Below are 20,086 nucleotides of genomic sequence, written 5' to 3'. Positions count from 1 at the left end.
ACAACATGTCAATCATGATATCTGTACTTATATTCAAAGAACTTCTTTATCCGAAATATTAGAAGCAGCCTGCTGCTAAATTTATAAAGCGCGTGCCGTCATCGCTATAAACTGAACTGCTCGAGTTCGAATGAAAAACACATTTTAGCATGCCACGAATGAGTCGCGTGAAAATGTCACCAACGTTATCAAAAACAAACTGCATCTTACAACACGTCACAGGCATGCGACGTCTATAGGTATAGGAACATTTTATTATCTAGAGATCCATCAAATCAAAACTTATAAGACTTTAGCTGTCTATAAAGATTTGAGATTGTTGGAAAGTCTAATAATTTTATTTAAAAAATCTCAAAAATATAATCGCAAATAATTTGCAAATATCTTTAATTCTTCTTATTATACTCTATTTCTAATCCATATAGAGCTCGCAAATAAATTAAACACGCCCATAGTATAGTATAGATAAAGTACAACTTTCATTCTGGTTCTGCATAGTTGTCCTTTTAAGGTGCATACTACGTGCATCGTGCCTCCGAGTTACTACGGAACGATCCAACCGTGCGTTATCTTTCTTATTGCTGCGTCCATTCACCGATTGGGAGAGATCAATGGTCTCTCCAGGTCGCCGAGTGTTTGCATTTACAAACGAGTCTTCGCGCGAACTTTAAAACGTGAGACGTTGATGAAATATTATTCTCTTTTCTGCGAATTATGCTGCGAATTATCGAGCTGCGGTTTATAAATGATGCGTCATTGACAAGATGCGGTTCGATGATCAAGTCTTGACACTACAAAGGAGTATGCGACTTTGATCTTGTACTCGACAAATGAATTGTTTGTTTTTCTGGTGTCTGGACATAAGTCAAAACTTTAGAATTTTCTTGAAAGGAATTTATTCTTTCCAATAAAAAATAGAGTAGTGACATATAGTAATATTTCTTTTCTATTAGGGAAAGGAAGAGATTTATTATATTAATTATAATAAATTATTTATCGTTGTACGAAACATCTAAGATTTATTTTTTTTTATTGTATTATAATAATACAAAGAATTGTCCATTTTTTATATACAATTTTTTATGTAAAAAATGACATATATAATATTCGTAACGTTATTATTATTTTTTTAAATTCTAACTTTTTGTATAATCTAATTTAATTTTAAATTATATTTTGTATTTTATATTTTATTATATATATTCTGTATTGCATTTTTTATTTTTCAGAAAAATGTTTATTATGTTATTAAAGTTATATATAAATATATATATAATTTTTCTAGTCTACATAATATAAATAGTTGAACATTATAAGAATAAGATATAGAAATTTTTTTTATATCTTACGCTCCTTTTGATTCGCAATTATTAGTGTGTCGAGATAACTACTTTCTTTATTTTATTTCTTACGATATCTACGATTCAACAAAACTGCACGCGAGTTGCAGGACATTCTATATAAAAATGTTTATTAAGCATGTTGTCAATCACGCCATTACGTTTCGTATGACATATACTTATTTAATAATAACAGTATCTGCGTCTATCTACGTCGTGATTTATTACGACGTCGTGGCATGTATATTTATAGATGCAGACAGGAAGTAGAAAATTCTCTTTGTCGCGACGGACAATATCTCTGTGGCATCGAATAGGGGTTAGGGTTAGTGCGTTTGTCTCTCCCTTATATAGGGTGTCCCATATTTCTTAAAATTTCCAATTTTCCTCAAAGCACTAATTAATTTTTTATAGCTAAAAACAGTTTCAGAATTATTTAACTAATTTGTTTTCTCTCTCACTTCTTGCAAGTTAGACAATTCTAACCATAAACATTGAAAATTAAAGGCTTTTCTTGATTAAATATTAAAAGCACATGACGAATACTACAATATTATTTATAATCTAAATTAAACCGAATTTTAACACTTATTTTGTGGCAATTATACAGTGAGAAGAAACGTCATTAACTTGACTAAATGTATATTTAGTTGGTTATCATTTTTTTATTTGAAATGATTGAAAATTATCTAAGTTAAATAGTTCAACTATGAAAAAGTGATAACTAATTAAACGTGTATTTAGTCAAATTAGATTTTCTCTCAATGTAAAGGCAATTGCAAGATATTAAAGCATTAAACTTTCCAATTTGAAAAGTTAGAACGGTTCCTCAAAATTGTCATAAAAATAAAACTCCAAATTTAAAAAGAATAAAATTCTCATATCCACATACAAATGTCCACTACTAATTGTGTAAGACACCCTATACATTCCCCGCGTGTAAACAGGATGGCGGTGGTATTGATCTAGCTAGAGCTAGCATTTCGCTCGGCGTGCTCTGCATGCTCGGCTTTGGCTGCCTCCAACAGCTGTTTTGTAAAGAGCCGCCTGTGACGGCTCGACCATTTAAAAACACGCGTGCCGCGAGCACGCATACGCGCGCGCGACACGAATCACATTCTACTGCTGCGCAATAACGCTTATGTTGCCAGATAGTAACTCCCGCGCCAGCTGTTGTCACCTAATTATCTCTCCTTCTATTAATTATAGAGTTCGTATGGAATTGAGCGATAAAATGCAAATAATATTTATAATGATCGCAGGAGAATAAAAGTACATCTGCCTGTGTTAGACTGTTACTTCTCACTTTTTTTATTCTGGCGTTGAAAAAAATTCACATAGTTATTTCATAAAATCTGGTAAATCCGTTGAAAAATTCTCTCTCTCTCTCTCTCTCTCTCATCTCTCAGAGAAAATTTGAAAAATTGATATTAGCTCTCGCGAATGATTACAATACGCGAGATCGTAAAGATTCAGTCGTGGATTTTTCTTCGTGTCTGCAATACTTAAAATACGATATGCATAAAAACAAATGGCTGATTCATGACTTTTCGTTGTATAATTTATTCCGTATTGTCTTCTTTTAAATATCGAAAATGTCTGCAGGACTTTCTCGCGGTAGCGCGGTGGGATTGAAACTTTTTTCCTCACACGAATTTCGGCATCGTTTGTTATCCGCGCACGCGCGCAAACGTCGGCAGCCTGAGCGACCAAGCCGCAATCTCCCTCCTCATTAAAATGTCTCTTTGTCGCGTGAACAAAGCCGATCCTCCAGTGCCTGTGGATCTTCGTTCTCGTTACCCCGTTGTGCTCGTTAAGGCGTGGTAAAGTCTCCGTTTGTTAACTCGCGCCAAGACAATGAACTTTCCGTTCCACAAAACAAACGAACAAACAAGAATCTAAATAAATATTTCAATAAATATATTTAATAATAGATAATAATAATATAAACAGGGTTATTCTCTTGCACAATTACATATTTATGATCATGTTCAGCATAATAGAAATTTAAAAATTAACGAAATTTTAATGTTATTTTAGTTAAGGATATGCTTAGATGTTTTGAAATTCGAAGTCAATAAATAAAAGACTTTATAGGTCATGGGATAGATAGCTGATCGAATATGATTGTATAAATTTGAAATGCGATAGTGATTATCTCAACAGAGCAGGTTGTTTGTATTGAATGCGAGATTGTTATCAAACCTCTAAATATTACTACCACATCCAAATTGATTTTATAAATTAGATTGATTTTTATTGAAACTTATTGGATTCCTCTCTATTGCCAAAAGTAATTCATTTAAAGCTATTTGTTATGATTTTAATAAAAAATCTTATTTACTCTATGTTACAGAAACCTTTGTATCAGTTTTTTTAGAGTAAACTTTTGTTATCTTAAAGAGAATAATAAATTCTTATCTCTTCACATTAACTTAATCGATATAGACTTTATAATTAGATAATTTTAACAAGTAAACAAATAATATTCTCTCACAAGAATATAGTCACAGTATACATACATAATGCTTTCAATTTCTTATCCAGATTATTTATTAAAATCTTTTTTCTTCTCCTTTGAAAGATTTTTAATATGTTACTCTTAAACGTTGACAATTAAAATGTTATAACTATCAGGGTGAAAGCGAATTTCCATTACTCGGAGCTATCTTTATTAGGCAGACAATTAAAATACAATCAGGAAAAGTAAACGTTTCATAAAGTAACTAGGTCGAGACGCGCTATTGTTCGTTAAGAGTAATTAGGTAAATTATTAATATATCATGACATTTGCAAACTGAAAATATACTCATACTGTTAAATTTTTCTTCCTATGCGATTAAAAAAAGACATATTTCTCTCTCTGTCTCTCTCTCTCTCTCTCTCTCTCTCAAAATATTAGCTTTATAAAAATTAAAAAATATGATATTTTATTGATTGATTTAGATAGGAAAAGTTCTCTTAAAGCGTAATAAAAAATTGAAAATTTTCTGTCAGTAATATGCTTAATATACAAAAGTATGCAATGTATATGATTATCAGAAATGTGCATGAGTAGGAAAATTTAGTATCAAGTGCAAAGTGCATTTACATTGACATGTTCTAAATATTTATTATCTAGGAAAATAATTTTTCGTTGACAACGGTTACCAGTAGTTTTTATCGTTTTATGGATCATAAATTTTTCGACAGAAAGTCATACCAATTTTTAAGCAAAATAACAAATTTTTATCACGATTTCTTATCTAGAAGCTATTTTAAAACGTAATAAAAGTAGAAAAAAAAAACATTTTTTTTTTTAATTTCCATGTAAAATAGTTCCGATAAAAATTTATCAGAACAAAAATTTTTATTCATACATGAAATTTTTTGACAATTTAATGTTTTTAAAAAAATATAAAAGAGTTAATAATAATTTAATATAATTTATATACAGCATGTTTTGAAAAGGAATAATTTAATCATTGTGTAACAAGAGCTTGCCATTTAAAATTTATTTTTATTCTCCCAGACAAGCAAGATAAATTAAATTATTAAATAGAAGAATTGATATTCTACATTCTTTCAGAAAAAATCTTATTATTAGTACGTTTTAAATATTCGAATTATTAAAAAAATATAACTTGTAATTAATAAATAAAAAAGATAATTAAATTCTAATAATATTAAAAACACAAATAAAATGTTTCGTGCTACGTGTAAATACATGTAATTATCTGATTATTTCAATTATAATAATAGTCTCACATTTGCAAAGAGATTAATTGAATTAACAATTCGAAGAACACGTGGAGTATTCGGATTGTTTCCAGTACATCCCAAACTGCGTCGCAAACATTAAACGTTCTTCGCTTATGTTGCAGCGTAAGAGCACTCGTTTGTTGCATAAACATATGTATCTGGCGATATGTTGTCCCGGATAAATAATTTTTTACTTCCCTCTTTCTCTCCCGATCATTGGTTTGTGATTTTAAGAACGGATGTATACATATAAGTCGTCGGGCAAATATCCACCGATCGTGTACAAACAGCTTGTAAATTACATCGTATTCTACGATGGAGAACACGTATCTTTTTGTACTCATAAGGGTTCGTTGCACGCAGAGAGTGCAATATTGCATTCGCGAAACGCGGCACAGAACAAAGAGAGAGAAAGAGAGAGAGAGAGAGAGAGAGAGAGAGAGAGAGAGAATTGCGCACGTGCGCGGCAGATTGTTATTGTTAAACATTGGTTTCTGCGGTACAATGCATTCGCACGCCTATTTTAAAAATTACAGTCAGCATCAGTGAGTCATTGCTAATCATCACGTAATACGTTATTTGACGTAGGGAGTACTCATATCACGCACGTTGCCGAACACGTAGAATATGAAGATAGATAAGCTTAAATAACATTTATTCCAATAATAAAATTGGATTTTTAGCGTTAAAAAAGAAAAATTGTATTAATTTAAAGCCTGGTTATTTTTTTCCCCTGCCAAATTGAAATCTTAAATTTCGGATCACCCTCATCGATTCAATCAATTTTATCAACTCGAACGCACATCCTGAACGTGCAAATTGCGGGCCGCAATTTGCACGCTTCCGGCGTGCCGTCAAAAATTCCCCTAATCCTCTATGGATCCCCTTGATTTATCGGATTATGCAAGTTAGCCGTGGTATACAATCGCGCTACCTAGAAAAGGGGATCTGGTTCTCCGTGCGTTCCTCGATTCCGTGAAATCGTCGTCGAAACGAGCAGCTACTCGCGAGGCTGCGTTGATTGGCCGGTCGCTATCGCGCGAATCAGCAATCAAGATGGCGATGACGTCACGTCGGAGCGCGCCCGTATGCGAATTGGTGGGGGGGAGCGACGGTCGGCTCTCCTATATAGTTACTCAGTCACGTTGGCGGGCTCAGTCGACAGGCATACGTAAGCACGCGCAACGCTAAGTGAGCGATTAGAGAGGTTCGTCGATATACCACCGAGCTTTGTGACAGTGTCGAGTTTGCCGACGTCGCGTTAACATCACCGTGTGAACACTTTCCCTCTCGGACGCAATTTTTTTTTTTTTTTCCTTGAACTTTATATTCACGAGATAATCAAATCCGCAACAGTTTCGAACTTTGAGTCTGACAAGTGAAATTTGCTGGAACGCAAGCTCACATGATGACGCAACGAGTGCCCAGCGACGGCTATTACGACAATGTCGTTGAGGATCACAGCTACACGATGTTTTCCATGTATCCGCCAGCCACGACTGTCCCGGACCACTGGCAGCTCATGAAGGAGGAGAATGCCATGGTAAGAAGGATGCTATCGATCGCGGTAGAAGTTCGGACAGAAAATTAAATGCTTTCTCATATTGAGTGTGGTGAATGATGTAAATCTAATATATGTATATATTTTCATAAATTTTTTTAATTCGTACAACAACAAACTTTGGATATCTTACGCGTGTTATTTTATGTTTTTGTGTGAAAACAAGCGTATTTTGTATTCGTACAATATTAATATATTAAAATCATTGCACGTGAAAAAAATTTTTTATTTACTCGTAATCATAAGATCGTAAATAAATCGCGTAAAAATATTTAACTGTAATTTACTTACGATTACGACTAAGATTTTTTCATGTGTAATAGCCTTTAACATACATGTAATATGTAAAATGCTTTAAGATTTGATTGATATTTCTCAATATACATAGATATGAAAACGTTTTTAAATATTTTATATTTTCACATTTTGTTGTAATAAAACGATTTGTGAATTGTAATTTTATACATATTTATGAAAATATTACATACGATGTTTAATATAATACTACGATTTACAATCATTATTACATACGAACATTATTTAAATATAATTACTCGTGATAAAATATACATGCTACGCGTAAATAACGGCGTACAAGCGAAATCATGATCGATTTTTAACGCACACAAATCATCGATTACGCGCTCTTCGTGCAGGTGTCACAGTTCAAGGTTGGATCGATAATGCTAAAACTATGGCTGCGCTCCAAAACTTGAATCGCAGTTAGGCGAGTTACAGTCGATGTTCTTTGTACTTTTATGAAAGGAAAGAAATTGAACAAAAATTATTTTACCGAAATATCTTTATCTGAGAAGTCTGTCGTCTGACGATAATCATGTTTTAAAAGACGTTAGACGTGCGCGATTTTCTCCGTGTATATTTATTACGCGTGACTGCAAGGCAATCTACGGTACTCAGCATCGACAAAAATAACGCACTGATTAGATAAATGTGGTGTATTGTTAAAGATGATACCGATGGATAGCTGCTCGTAAGTGAAAACGCGTGTCGAGGATGAAATTCATATCTTTCTTTACATTGTAATGATACTTTATAATTGATAAATACTATAATAATAGGACACAATGAACAAAAGATTAAAGCCGAGAACTAAAAACGTAAATGATAGTTTGACGAAAGAATTTTTAATGTTTCATTTCTCATTAATTTAGTCTCTTAAATTGTTTAAAGTTAATAATAATAAACCATATTTTATAAGCATTGTTCTTTTTATCTTTGCATTTTACTTTTGCTTTTTTATAGTTTGAACAAGTTGCAAACTCGTAAAACTTTATTTGTAATATTTGTATTTTGTCATAGACGAGAGATTTAATTATTAACTGTATAATTATTTCTAACATTTTATTGTAACATAATAAACATAAGTAATAAGTATATATTCACGTATTTAATGTTTATTCATGTCACAGGTTTGGCTGTTAAATTCAAAAATACTGCGACTAATCATAATTTGTAATCTGCGTTGATATATTCTTTGAACTTATTACTTAAACCGGCTCTTTACTCTTTCTACGAAGAATCCACTGCTTAACACGCACGACTGGACAATGTGTACAATCATAAGAAATAATTAATAATTCCGTACCTTTCATGTTGAATAATGTTACAAAAACAAGTAGAGAAAGAAATAGACAAATGAAGGGAGAGAGAGAGAGAGAGAGGCAAGCAGACAGACAGACAGAGACAGAACTTTATATAATAACGGTTTACAATTAAGCTAATAATCGAGGTCATGTTCGTATGACATGTTTAATTTTAAATTTTCCAAGAAGCGAGATAAAGAGATAGAGAAAGAGAAAGAAAGAGAAACTTATCACATTTGATGCGCGCGACGCAACGGCTCTCACCTGCCGATCCCACCGATTTCATTCGACTCCGATTTCTACGAATCTCAATTCGGCGTACGCATCATTTGCTTGTTTTATCGCTAAGTGACACTTTCTTGTTTGCCTCGAAGATATTCCGGACAAGCTTAACAAATAAATAATGTGCGATTTATATAGTCTTTATAAAGGAAAACGTTAGTTGGTATATATAATACAGATCTGTGTATTTAAATTGACATTTTATTGTAATAATGAAAAAAAGATTACATTTCAACGCGTGAAAGAAAGAAAGCATACAATGGACGCGTTCATAATTTTTCAAAATAATTTAATACTTTTACAATTAGACTATGTATCAAAATATGAATATTTTGAGTATAACAATAAAAAAATTAATATTTTAATAGAAAGATAGAAAATAAAATTTCAATAAATGTATATTTTTATTGGAGGAAATAGACATAGTTATTTTAGTTTATTTACAGTCGTTATAAAGAAATTTAATGAAATTCTAAAAATTCTGAAAGTAAAGATTATGAAAAAAAGAAATTGAAACATTACATTTTCTTTCTCTCTTAAAATATTTTTTATAATTTAGATTACACTTTTAAAGAAATTCTTAAGATAACTATTCTTTGTAGAAAACTTTCTTCGTATTAGAACGGTTTCTGAATATTCTAGACTGTTTGTTATCGCTGAATATATTTTTACCGTAATAGCATTTTCTACGACTAAAGAAATAGGCGAAGGTCTTCCTCGAAATTGATGTTTATCGAAGTCTTTTATGTAAGAAGTCTGTTAAGCTTTCGAAAAGGATTTCCGCCTTTTAAGGAAAATGTATCTTTGACCCTCGCTCGCAAAAAATTAATACATATTCAAATGTGTCAGAACAATTGTGGCGCTATTTATTTAAATAATGAAATCAGCCGATTTATAGAGGTTCATTTTTAGGAACCTTTTAATTTTTGTAAATTTAAATGTCATTAATTTACAATTAGACAACATTAAATAAAAATTCAAAGAGTCGTTATCTTTTTGTTAAATTTGGATACATGTCATTAGATACTAATTAAAATTAAATAAGAATGTTATAAAATTGTTATAGAAATCGACATATATATAAATAGATAAAAAAATACTTTGGCTTTTAATAAGTCATTAAGAAAAAACTTCTTAGGAATTCTTGCATACATTGTCTGCGAGAAACCGAAAAAAAGCAGTTAAATCTGACAGGAAGCGAATAGTTAACGCTCGTTAACCCGCCAATTAGAAGGTTTCGTTGAAGGCAGGGTTAAGTCCAGTGAGAGCAATACGTATAGGTCATAAGGCAAGAAGTCATCCTGCTCTCAATATTAAGGAAATACTTCTGGATGTGTTTCCTTATTATTTATCTCTTCCGTAAGATACAGTCGCTAGAAAGAGAGAGAGAGAGAGAGCGTTATTCCAAGTAGCAGCTCGCAAATTTAAATATATGTAGATGTAATTTGCTGTACCTTTAAAAAATGCTCACTTTATATTTTCTGTCATAAACCTCTATTAAGACATTATTGAAGATTATTTCATTTGTCACAAACTGTTTCTGCAACAGATTAGTAATTGTAAGCTTATTTTATTCACCTTGAGACAAAAGTCATATAGTTCGAAAACTCCTTTCGACACTATAAGGATTTCTTGTATCAGCGATAAAGGTTTGGCTATACATCGAGATATGAATAAAAAATATATTACATTTATTTTCTATATTGAGTTGAAGGAAATAGTATTCTTTCTCGAGAAAGATTAATGCTTTGTACATGACGGTTTATATATTATATTTGACATTTTTTCCTCTTTATATGGATCGTATCAATGACAGCAACGACGGCGTTCAAAGAGCGATATTAGACATGGAAATTTCCAGTGTTCATTATTCTTTTTTTTTTTTTTATTTTTTATTTTTGTCGTGCTTACCTCAGTTTGCGTCTCGCAACAGGCGGGGCGCGGATGAGTCATCGCGCGTAGTCCGCTTGGATTTATGAATGAAAATCCACGCACGTGTCGCGTGCACGTTGCCGCCTCGTAGTAGTGACATGCGACGCCCGCCATGATTATTCGCGAGTCATAAACATGTCGATTGTGCTCGAGCACGAGATAGACCGATACTGGGAAGGAAGATGTATCATTGAGTTGCACTTGTGACGAGCTGCGTCGCAAGTTCGCCTTCGCATTCCGGGAAGTCGGTCGCACCATCAAGGAGGAAAACTTGTTCAAGGTTCTCGTCAAAGTAGTTTCTTTATTTTAAGTTTTGAAGTAATATCTATCTATCTCTCTCTCTCTCTCTCTCAATTAAATACGACTGACTTTAATATCATAATTAAACACGCGTTACGAAATCAACTCTTTTTAAAAATAAATGCGTTTTTTATTTTTCTCTAAAATATTTACGTAGAGAAAATTGATTTTAAAGATTTATTTTAAAATATAGAAAAAAACAACGTATAAAGAAATTTGCGCGATTTTTTTTTCTCGAGAAAAAAAAAGATTTTCTAACGATTCACTCCGATTCACTAACGATCTATTGAGATTCTCCTTACATTCTTCGTTGCAACACTACGCGGTCGATTTGTTTTATGGCGCCGATTGCGAAAGAGGAAACGGCGCGTAATATACCTCTTCTAAGTCTCTTTTGTAAGGATTTTTTTCTTTTACGGTGCGTAACAAACTAGTGATCCGGTGTAGTCGACCTCGGAAAGGAGGTCTCGATTCTGCAGAATGATATCTTGCATATGAGTGACGTCAATTGGCTTAACACTTTCCCCCGAGTGAGCGTTGGACCTCTTTGCGTAATCTTGCGAACTTTCCTACATTCTCGAGAAGTGCTTTCTTATCTTGCAAAATATCGCCCAGATGTTGAAATAATTTCTGCAAATATTACCTCACATTAAACGTGCGTTAAATTACTGACTATTTTTTTGCTTTAATGGGGGATCCACTCAGTTGTTTTCATATTTTGAATAAATCATACAGCGTATCACAAAAAAGGTAGCGAATTTAATAATATAAAAATTTATCTGGGCATGTGAGTCATACATTATACTTATATGAAAAAACATATGTAGCTTAATCTCAATATTTCGAGTTCAATATTAAATATATTCAGATATTTTATTAACATATAAATTGTTTCAAGTTATATAATATTTTAAAACTTTTTCATTCTTTTACTCAAATAATATCAATCGGGCGTATAGTTCCAAAAAACATAAAAGTCGGCATATTTTATAATTGTGTGCGCCAACCAAGTTATCGCTCACAATTCTTGCTTGACGAACCAATTTCTGCGATACAAGGTCACAACATCGTCGATAATACGTCACCTATGCCTATGCGTCGCGATAATAACGCTGCTAACTGCGCCTTGGTTTACCTGAGACCGACGAAGACGATAGTATGTGGCCGATTAACGTAATAATATTATTACCGATCGGTGCACACATATACATACATACATACATACATTGGATTATAGTAAGCCGCACTCATGCGTCATACACTCGGGATTATATCTGCATATAATAATGTCAACCGAAAGTCCGCCGTTTCTCTCGTCGTTTCTGGTATAAACGAGTATCGCTTTAATACGTTTTAATATGACAAATCGCAATACTAGAGAAATATAATGAATTAAGAAATTTAAAATATATAAATATAATAGCCGTAATTTTCTTAAAATATGTAATAATAATTTTTAAATATTTAATATTTAATTTAAGCCATTTCTAAATTTATTTAATTTAAAATTTTTTCGATATGAACATAGTGTAGGGCTGCCATACGTCCCGGTATACCGGGACATGTCCCGGTTTAAAGAACAAGTCCCGGTCAACCCGTTAAACTATTAAATTATATCTCATTTTAACCACAAAAATAAAATAATAATAAAAAAAATTGACATTGCTCTATAATATAGAATAATAAAATTTATATCGAGTCTATATATTTTGAAAAAAGTAAATATTGTAATGTAAAAGTAAAATTTTTTTGTTTTTTTATTTTGTTTGTTTACTTATCGACGATTATAAATATTCGAAATGTTAAAAATACAATTTTATGTTAAGAAGAGTATATTTATATTCATATTGAGAAAAAAATAAAGAATATATTTTTGTTTATATTGAGAAAAAGAAGTAAAATATATATATATATGTTTATATTGAGAAAAAAAAATAAAGAATACATTTTTGTTTTTATCTTGATACAATATAGTCTATTGACTCCCCCCCCCCCCCGCCCCCCGGTCTTTATCCTTGTCCTGGTCGTCTCATGACACGATATGGCAGCCCTAACATAGTGAGATGATTTGATCAGTCGGTTATTCAAGCAAATTTTTAATTATATAATAAAACAACGTTGAAAACTAATATTGGCCGATGGAAATATTTAATACGTATTCTCATATTCTTCTCCACAATGTATTATTCTAAAATTTTCCAACGTCACGCTTCCTACTCGGACGACGATTTACTAATGAATATCTAATGCGGTCGTTTCCACATAATAATCCGTTGCGAAGAAACGACCGTCCATTATTCGCTGTCTAATGGATTCTCCTTTGTATGTGAAAACGTGATATATTTCGAAGAGATAAGATCTGAATTCTTTAAAAAAAAAGGGAAAGAGAGAGAGAACTTCACATTGTGTTGGATTGTGGAACGTTCGTAACACTTGCCGGGAAAGAAATAGGTGAATCAAGGAGTTAGAGACCGCTGGGGCCCATAATTCAAAGCGAGCTCTCCCGAGTATGATGGCATGATAAACTGGCCCGGCTATTCGGGGCGATGCGCTCGCGAGTTCGAGAGGTCGTAGAACCCTGCGGGCCCCTTTTTTAAAGAGTGCGTTATGACGCGTGGGATAAACGTATCCAATTTCGTGGAACTATTGTCCGTGTCTGCGATGGACACGAAGGCCACAAAAACTCCGAAGGCGACACAAAGAGCCGACCTGTCCGGATATTATCAAATGGATTAGTGTAAAAACCGAAACACACACTCGACGTGGAAGGAGATTATAATACGGTGGGAATTTAATTTAATTTTGTCACTAGGACGTTTAGGAATTATATAAATTTTAGGGGGCTCAACACCATTACAATTAAAAAATTATTACATTAATTTCTGGGGAATAATTAATTTCAATGGGAATATTTTACAAAATAAGGAGAGTTTGCTTTTTTTAGTTTTTTGTTAATTTCTTTATTGTTGCCATTTTTAATTTCTTAATTAATATCATATTTGTGTGATAATTTTCTTTCTAATTAAAAAGAAAAATGTAATGAATACAGCAGAAGTAAATCTTCTTTCCTCTATTTCTTTTTTCTATAAAATGTTTGTAATTAAATATAAATATATATAAGTAAAGTTTGAAAGACTTGAAAGTTAATAGGAGCATAACAGGATAAGAGGTATTCATCTGTAAAAAATATGAGTTGTGATTATGATATATTAATACAAAAATTGTCATATGCGAAACACACAAAAAATTATCAGTTAGTTTTACTTTTTAAGATAAATCAATACATTATGTATTGATATTATCGGTCATTCCTAAGAGACAAAGAATATAAAGTTAAGCAGCGTGACAGGAGATGTAAGATATGTAGTTCTTAAGAAAAAAGATTCGACAAGCGAAAACAGGCACGTAATAATAAAACATATTGCATATAGTTCGAAATTAAACAGGATAACATATTTAATCAGGTTAAACAGGATCCGAGAGTGAAAATACAGAGACGTAAAAAAAATATTTATATATAATATTCAACGTGAAACTTAAGTGATTTTCAAGATTATATGTGAGTTTCATAGGAGATAGATAAAATCAGGCTGCGGTTTGATTAAAAACATCTTTTACATCAGACTTCTAGGAAAGAGGAGTCGAGTCTTGAGGTCCACCTCGCATTATGTACGCGATTATGTAGGTATTCCTCTCCGAAGAGAGGCTGTCGAAGAGTGCAACCAGTCGGAAATGCCTTCATGACTACGTCACTAGTTAGGAATTCACAGACCGTTGTGCCCTCAAAGTGTTTTCTCCTCTACATAGGAGGTCGTCTTTTTTTTTTTTTTTCCTTCATTCCATCTCTTTCGTCCTTAACGCTTTCATCGTCGTAGAGATATTTCCGATGTCTTTTAGTACGACGATTGATGATACAATTTCTAAGAATAACATTTAATTCTTTATGAGAATAATAATCATTGCGATAACCATTCTGTTTCTAAACTTTTCTTTTTTGTTTAGATCATTTTCTTAGACGGATGTTTGGCAGAATTGAAATTAATGCAATTTCGTGAAGTAAAATTTTTGCTATAATTATACAAAAATGAAAATTCTGTATTTACTCGTTGCTGAAACTTGACATTTGGCTATTTAATATCATTGAAAATTGGATTCACTGAAATTATACGTCGGTTCTTTTATTATTAATAAAATTAATATTATTCAATATTGTTATTAACTCTTGTATTTTACAATTTCTGTTATTCCATTATTTATCGCTAACGCCATGATCGATGATTTTTATTCCCATCATTATTATCGAATGCAATGCAGTAAATGAGATTGCGGTAATCGCGAGAGCATTGTGGGAAATGATAGGCTTACCGTAATCTTTGACAGATATTATGATAATTGCTGTATGATTTAGCAAAACAGTCAATTACTCTATATAATGCGACGTATGTCGACGTCAGTGAATTCAAGCTAATCGATCATCCTCGTGAAAAGTGAGCGATCATACGGCCTTGAGTCAAAGCATCGGTTTCATCAGACTTCTGTATCTTTTACATCACGAGGGATCGATTACACGCATATCCGATGATGAAAAACAAGATAATAAGAGATAAGAGAATCATCGCCGATAATATAAGAGTTGTGTCGATCTATATGTTTGTTAAATTTTTTCTTAAAAAAGTTGTTTACTCTGTGCTAAAAATATTTTTTATTCATATTAACTAACAATAAATCATTCCTAGAAGCACGTTCGTCAATCAAGTTTGGGTCATGTTACTCATATGGGAGATAGGGAATATTTTTTCAGTTTGAATTACAGTGAAATTGATTGATTTAAATATTATTAAGATTAAATTCAGAAAATTTAAATTTAGAAAACGTCAGGCCTAATAATTTTAATAATAACCGAGATAAAAGATATATCTGAATGTTAATCATCGTGCCGCGTTGGAAATGTAAAATTTTCGTAAAGACTGGTTATGATTTTTGGAATTTTTTACGGGTCTGTTTAGTGAAATCGTGACATATTTAACGAGATGGCGAAATCTTGGCGCAGGATTTCGTCGACAAAGACAAGGTCGTGGCGCCGTCGCTCGCGGAATTTCCAAAATTACGCCGAACAAGCGACTCACTCTTTCAGTGTCGTTCACCTCCGACCGTGACTCTACAGCATCGTAGTACTCTTGCTGGCCTTTGTTCTCGGACTTTAGTGCTAAAAACAGTCGAACCAGGGTTATCTCGGTGTTTATTGAGTACCGACGGAATTGTTCAGGTTAAACTTTGTTCGTCGTTACGTGAGTGCTGCGTAGATCGACTCTATATGGCTCGGATCAGAAAGATATTAGTTTTTTCTTATTTTGAGAAATTTACCTGCAATTCAAATTTTCATATGTATGTGAAAAGTACATAGGTAGTATCTAAAAATAAAGATGAGGAAAAAATTATATTGGAAACTTTACATGCGAAATCAGCTGCCGTTTTAATAATTAAAAATTTATATGCACTTATTCTTATGCATATTATAATATACGACAGACTTACAGAATTTCTCTGAATTTTTTCGCTTTTCTTTACTTTCAGCATTTTCACTAAAAATAAATACGTCTTTTGGAGCGATATAAAAGATACATGTTTATAAAGAGTTACATTGTTGTGACAAAAGGATAGCGTGTGACCCATCACGAGTCACTGTTCTCAATGATAATCATTAATCGAGCCTCAGGAAAGGCTAAACTTCAATTAAGCACTCTAGGCACAATCTCAAGGATTCATTGTGTCGAGAAGATTTAAATGAGATTTAAAAGAATGGAGATTTAATATCCATTAATTCTATTACACAATATGTTCTTTATCGTATACACTTATTTGATCTTATTGATCTATTTTTTTATTAATTATTTATATTAATTAATATATTATTCTATAATGTTTGAATTTATTTTTTAATGCAGTTTCTTTGCAAAAAATAAACCTGCTCACATGCGAGTTAGTATATCATTGTTAAATGTAAGAACTATAATTTTACTCCGAAACGTATCTCAGCAACCATCTACGAAATGAATTTATGAATTGTCAGCGTCGGCTGATAGTAAAACAGAGATACACAGGAAGTAGTCGGTGTATGTGACGCAACGTCTCGCGTTCAATTTTGCATTTCTCAGTACTGATGATTCGTTCTGACACGAAGAAACGTGAATCATTCGCCACTGGCGCCAATCGAATCGCGGATATACCGAGCGGATGTCCCGGATTGCGGTACGCGCGAGAGAAACGCGTTTTTCCACGCGTATGCAAAGTTGATCGGCAAAATAGCTGTCATCGTGTCGTTTGGTAGCAGCTTAAACGCGACACAACTCCAATGAAGTCATCCCTTGTATCTCCTACCAGAGTGCGGTCGACAGTCGACAGCGCGCACTCCTCCTCCGCCCCCGCCCCCGCCCCCGTCATCTCGCATCCGTCACGCTGCACAGTCGAGGACTTGGGCGCGCGAAGTTCTCTCGACAGAGAGAGCCGAGCGTGGCCGAGCGCGGCCGAGAACGGCCGAAACGGTACGACCATGTGGCGATAGCACGATGGCAGAAGCACTGTCAGTGTCACTGCGACTGCCGTCCGACGTGGTCGCGCGGAAATTTTACGTCGCGTTCGCCTACCGGATTCTTTTCGTGTCCCTCTTTTTTTTCCTCTTCCCTCCTGCTTTTCGTCTCGCCTCGCACTCTCGAGACGGCCTATCGAATTCACCGCAAGGTCGACAACGGTGGCGACGTTTTCTCGCACGCGCTGGCGTGTGACGTCAAAACGATTGTCAGAAAACTCGCAAGGAACGTGCCTCGTTTCGTTTCTGTGAAAGGAAACGTGATCGGGTCAGGTTAGACGCCCAGGGCCCCGACGATAGTTTCGCGAAACGCGCGAGGTCGTTCGTTCGTTCTTCGTGCAAGGTGAGTCGAAAATCATTCCCATTTTAGGTGGTTGCGAAATAAAAGTGCTTTAATGGCACGTCCTTGCGACATGGCCGCTATTGCGCTCTTAGTAGAATGCTGATAATGAAGCTTATTCTCGGCTGTTTAGCGGCTGTCGATCACGGTGCGAATTCAATTCCAGATCATAACAATTCACCCGTCGTTGATCGCGTCGACTGGTCCCGTACCGATAGTAATTCACTCTCAATCACCGCCATCGCATATTTTTCGCTTTAACCGCAATGGAAAATTATCACGTATGTCGGGAAATTCCAAGCGTGCCTGGTCACTCTCTATCCATGCATCGGCGAAAAAGATAATTATTGCGCGCTTATATTTTCCACTGCCTTCTCGTTATCGCCCCGCTCGTTCCTCGCTTTGTTTTTCTCCGTGCGGTTCGCACTTTAGACTCGCTTAGCTTCGATTTCGCGCACGTCGTTTATGTAAACGCGCTTTTTAGACTAATTGAATAACGCATATATTTTTCTGTCTTTACGTTCTTTGCACGTAACCATTATAGAGTTTTGCAACTGCAGACGAGTAACAGGATACTGTAGCGTGTGTAAGAAAAAAAATATAACTTACAACATACTTAGAGACAAATACTTTCCCATTATATGTATACTTGGAAAATATCTACTCGTAAAAATTCAATTTTTTAGAATATTAATATAAAATGGCTGCTACAGTTTATTTATCAAGTTTTGAGGAGATAAATTGTATATTGAATTTATACACTGATATTTGTTAGCAGTACAGATATGCGATATAACATTTACTGTCGATTTGAAAAACAGCCGTGTGACGACATCGCCGCGCTGATTGACGTCACATCATGCTAGATAATCGCAACGCATAATGACATATCTCACATACATCTGCACGTATCAAGAGTTACATTTTATAAATGGCATGAAACATTGTTGTAACGATTTAATTTTCTGGAAAAATTTTCTTACAATAATGTTCTTCGACTACTTTGAATCGTGACGTTTGCCAACGATTATGTATATCTCGAGCAGTCCGACCAGTGGTCTTCCGGGAAATCTCAATCGTGTTGTAGATTTGTATTTTCCTGAATATCTCGTCAACCACTCTCGATACAATTCCTTCTTGAACACAAAATAACTACGATGTTGCACTTTTTATATAAATCTGTCGCTGTTTTTCTAATAAGTTTAATATTGTATCACATTTTTCTCGTTATTAATGTTTTTTTTATAATAATTTGTTTTTATTTATTTGAAACATTTTTCTGATATATATTTGTATCTCTTTCTTCTCTCCCTTTTTTCTCTAATTATATAAATATCTTTTTCGGTAGTTTAATTGTAATTTAATTTTCGTAAGATACATTATTGTGCGAATAATTGGATTTTCTCCTAAACGCTTCTTCTCTATCTGCATATGCTGCATTTTATACACACAAAAAAAAAAAAAAAAAAAAAAAAAAAAAAAAAAAACGGCCGCGCCGTTGCGATGCATTCGAAACATGCACGACCGTTATCATGTTTACATTCTTTGTTCTCGGTATGCCACTGGCACCGACACGTTCGCGCCGTCGCGTCGAAAGAAAATTGTTCTTTCAACTCGCGGAAACTCGCCACAAACATGTTACACAACATATGTGCGCGTATTTTTACGATAAAAAAATAACCTATTTATCGGTATATAACTTAGAATTTTTCTTTTATCGACGAAAATGAATGGAATTCACTGGTGCGAAATTATGATACTTGAATAACAAAAATATTCTTTGCATTATATGAGGTGGATAAAAATGCGTCGTAATATAAACCTATACATAGTTTATTTTCTACTTATCGCTTCTCATTATCTTCATTGGGAACTTATTAGCGAATTTTTAAAATGGCACAGAGGCGGACGGGAGCGTTAAAAGTGACAAAAACGGAGGTAAAGATAAAGACTTCCTTTGTTATCCAAGGTTGCGTTCTCGCGGCGACTTTCGACCACGCTTTTTCCGGCGATCTCATAGAGCACGCTATTCTGACGCAGTTACGTTATTTACCGCGTAATATCTAGTCGTATGATTAACCGCATATTCGAAGGGCAATAGAAAGAGAATGCGTTAATACAAATAAATAATATATACGGCAAGGTTCTCGGTTTGCGTCGATTTACTCGAACTATTCGTTACACAACTGCGCGTTATATTATAAAATAATCTTTGGTAGATACGATCCGATACAAAAAGCATGATCCGATAAAAAAACCTCGATCCAACGGGTTTATGCTTAGGATTTTATAATCCTAATAACAATATTATTAGTGTATGCATCTATACGCTTTTAAAAAATGCAATACTTGTATATTGTTTTTTTAAACGTAAAAAAACAAAATAGAATATTTAAAAAT

General features: G+C 33.7%; 1 protein-coding gene and 1 long non-coding RNA gene across 3 annotated transcripts in view; one reads left to right on the top strand and one right to left on the bottom strand.

Annotated features, from left to right (window-relative positions):
* Window positions 1-20,086, top strand: part of Kay (transcription factor kayak) — a 34,080-nt gene that overhangs the window by 2,206 nt on the left and 11,788 nt on the right. The window contains exon 1 of one of the 2 annotated variants that reach the window (XM_072889199.1): window positions 6,228-6,624. The exons of the other annotated variant lie outside the window; for it this stretch is intronic. Coding sequence (XP_072745300.1) covers window positions 6,487-6,624 — 138 coding nt within the window. The 5' untranslated portion in view covers window positions 6,228-6,486. Of the gene's footprint in view, window positions 1-6,227; window positions 6,625-20,086 lie in introns of those variants that run through there. 2 annotated transcript variants of the gene reach the window in all.
* On the bottom strand, window positions 9,640-10,536 carry LOC140664250 (uncharacterized). The gene is made up of 3 exons (XR_012046421.1): window positions 10,440-10,536; window positions 9,983-10,068; window positions 9,640-9,901 (listed from the first exon to the last, which is right to left on the bottom strand). It is a non-coding gene; the product is annotated as an uncharacterized lncRNA (long non-coding RNA).

This window comes from Anoplolepis gracilipes, chromosome 3, assembly GCF_047496725.1.
Source record: "Anoplolepis gracilipes chromosome 3, ASM4749672v1, whole genome shotgun sequence".
Lineage (NCBI taxonomy): Eukaryota > Metazoa > Arthropoda > Insecta > Hymenoptera > Formicidae > Anoplolepis > Anoplolepis gracilipes.
The sequence above is the reverse complement of the archived record's forward strand: the minus strand, read 5'-3'. Positions and strand labels throughout refer to the sequence as shown.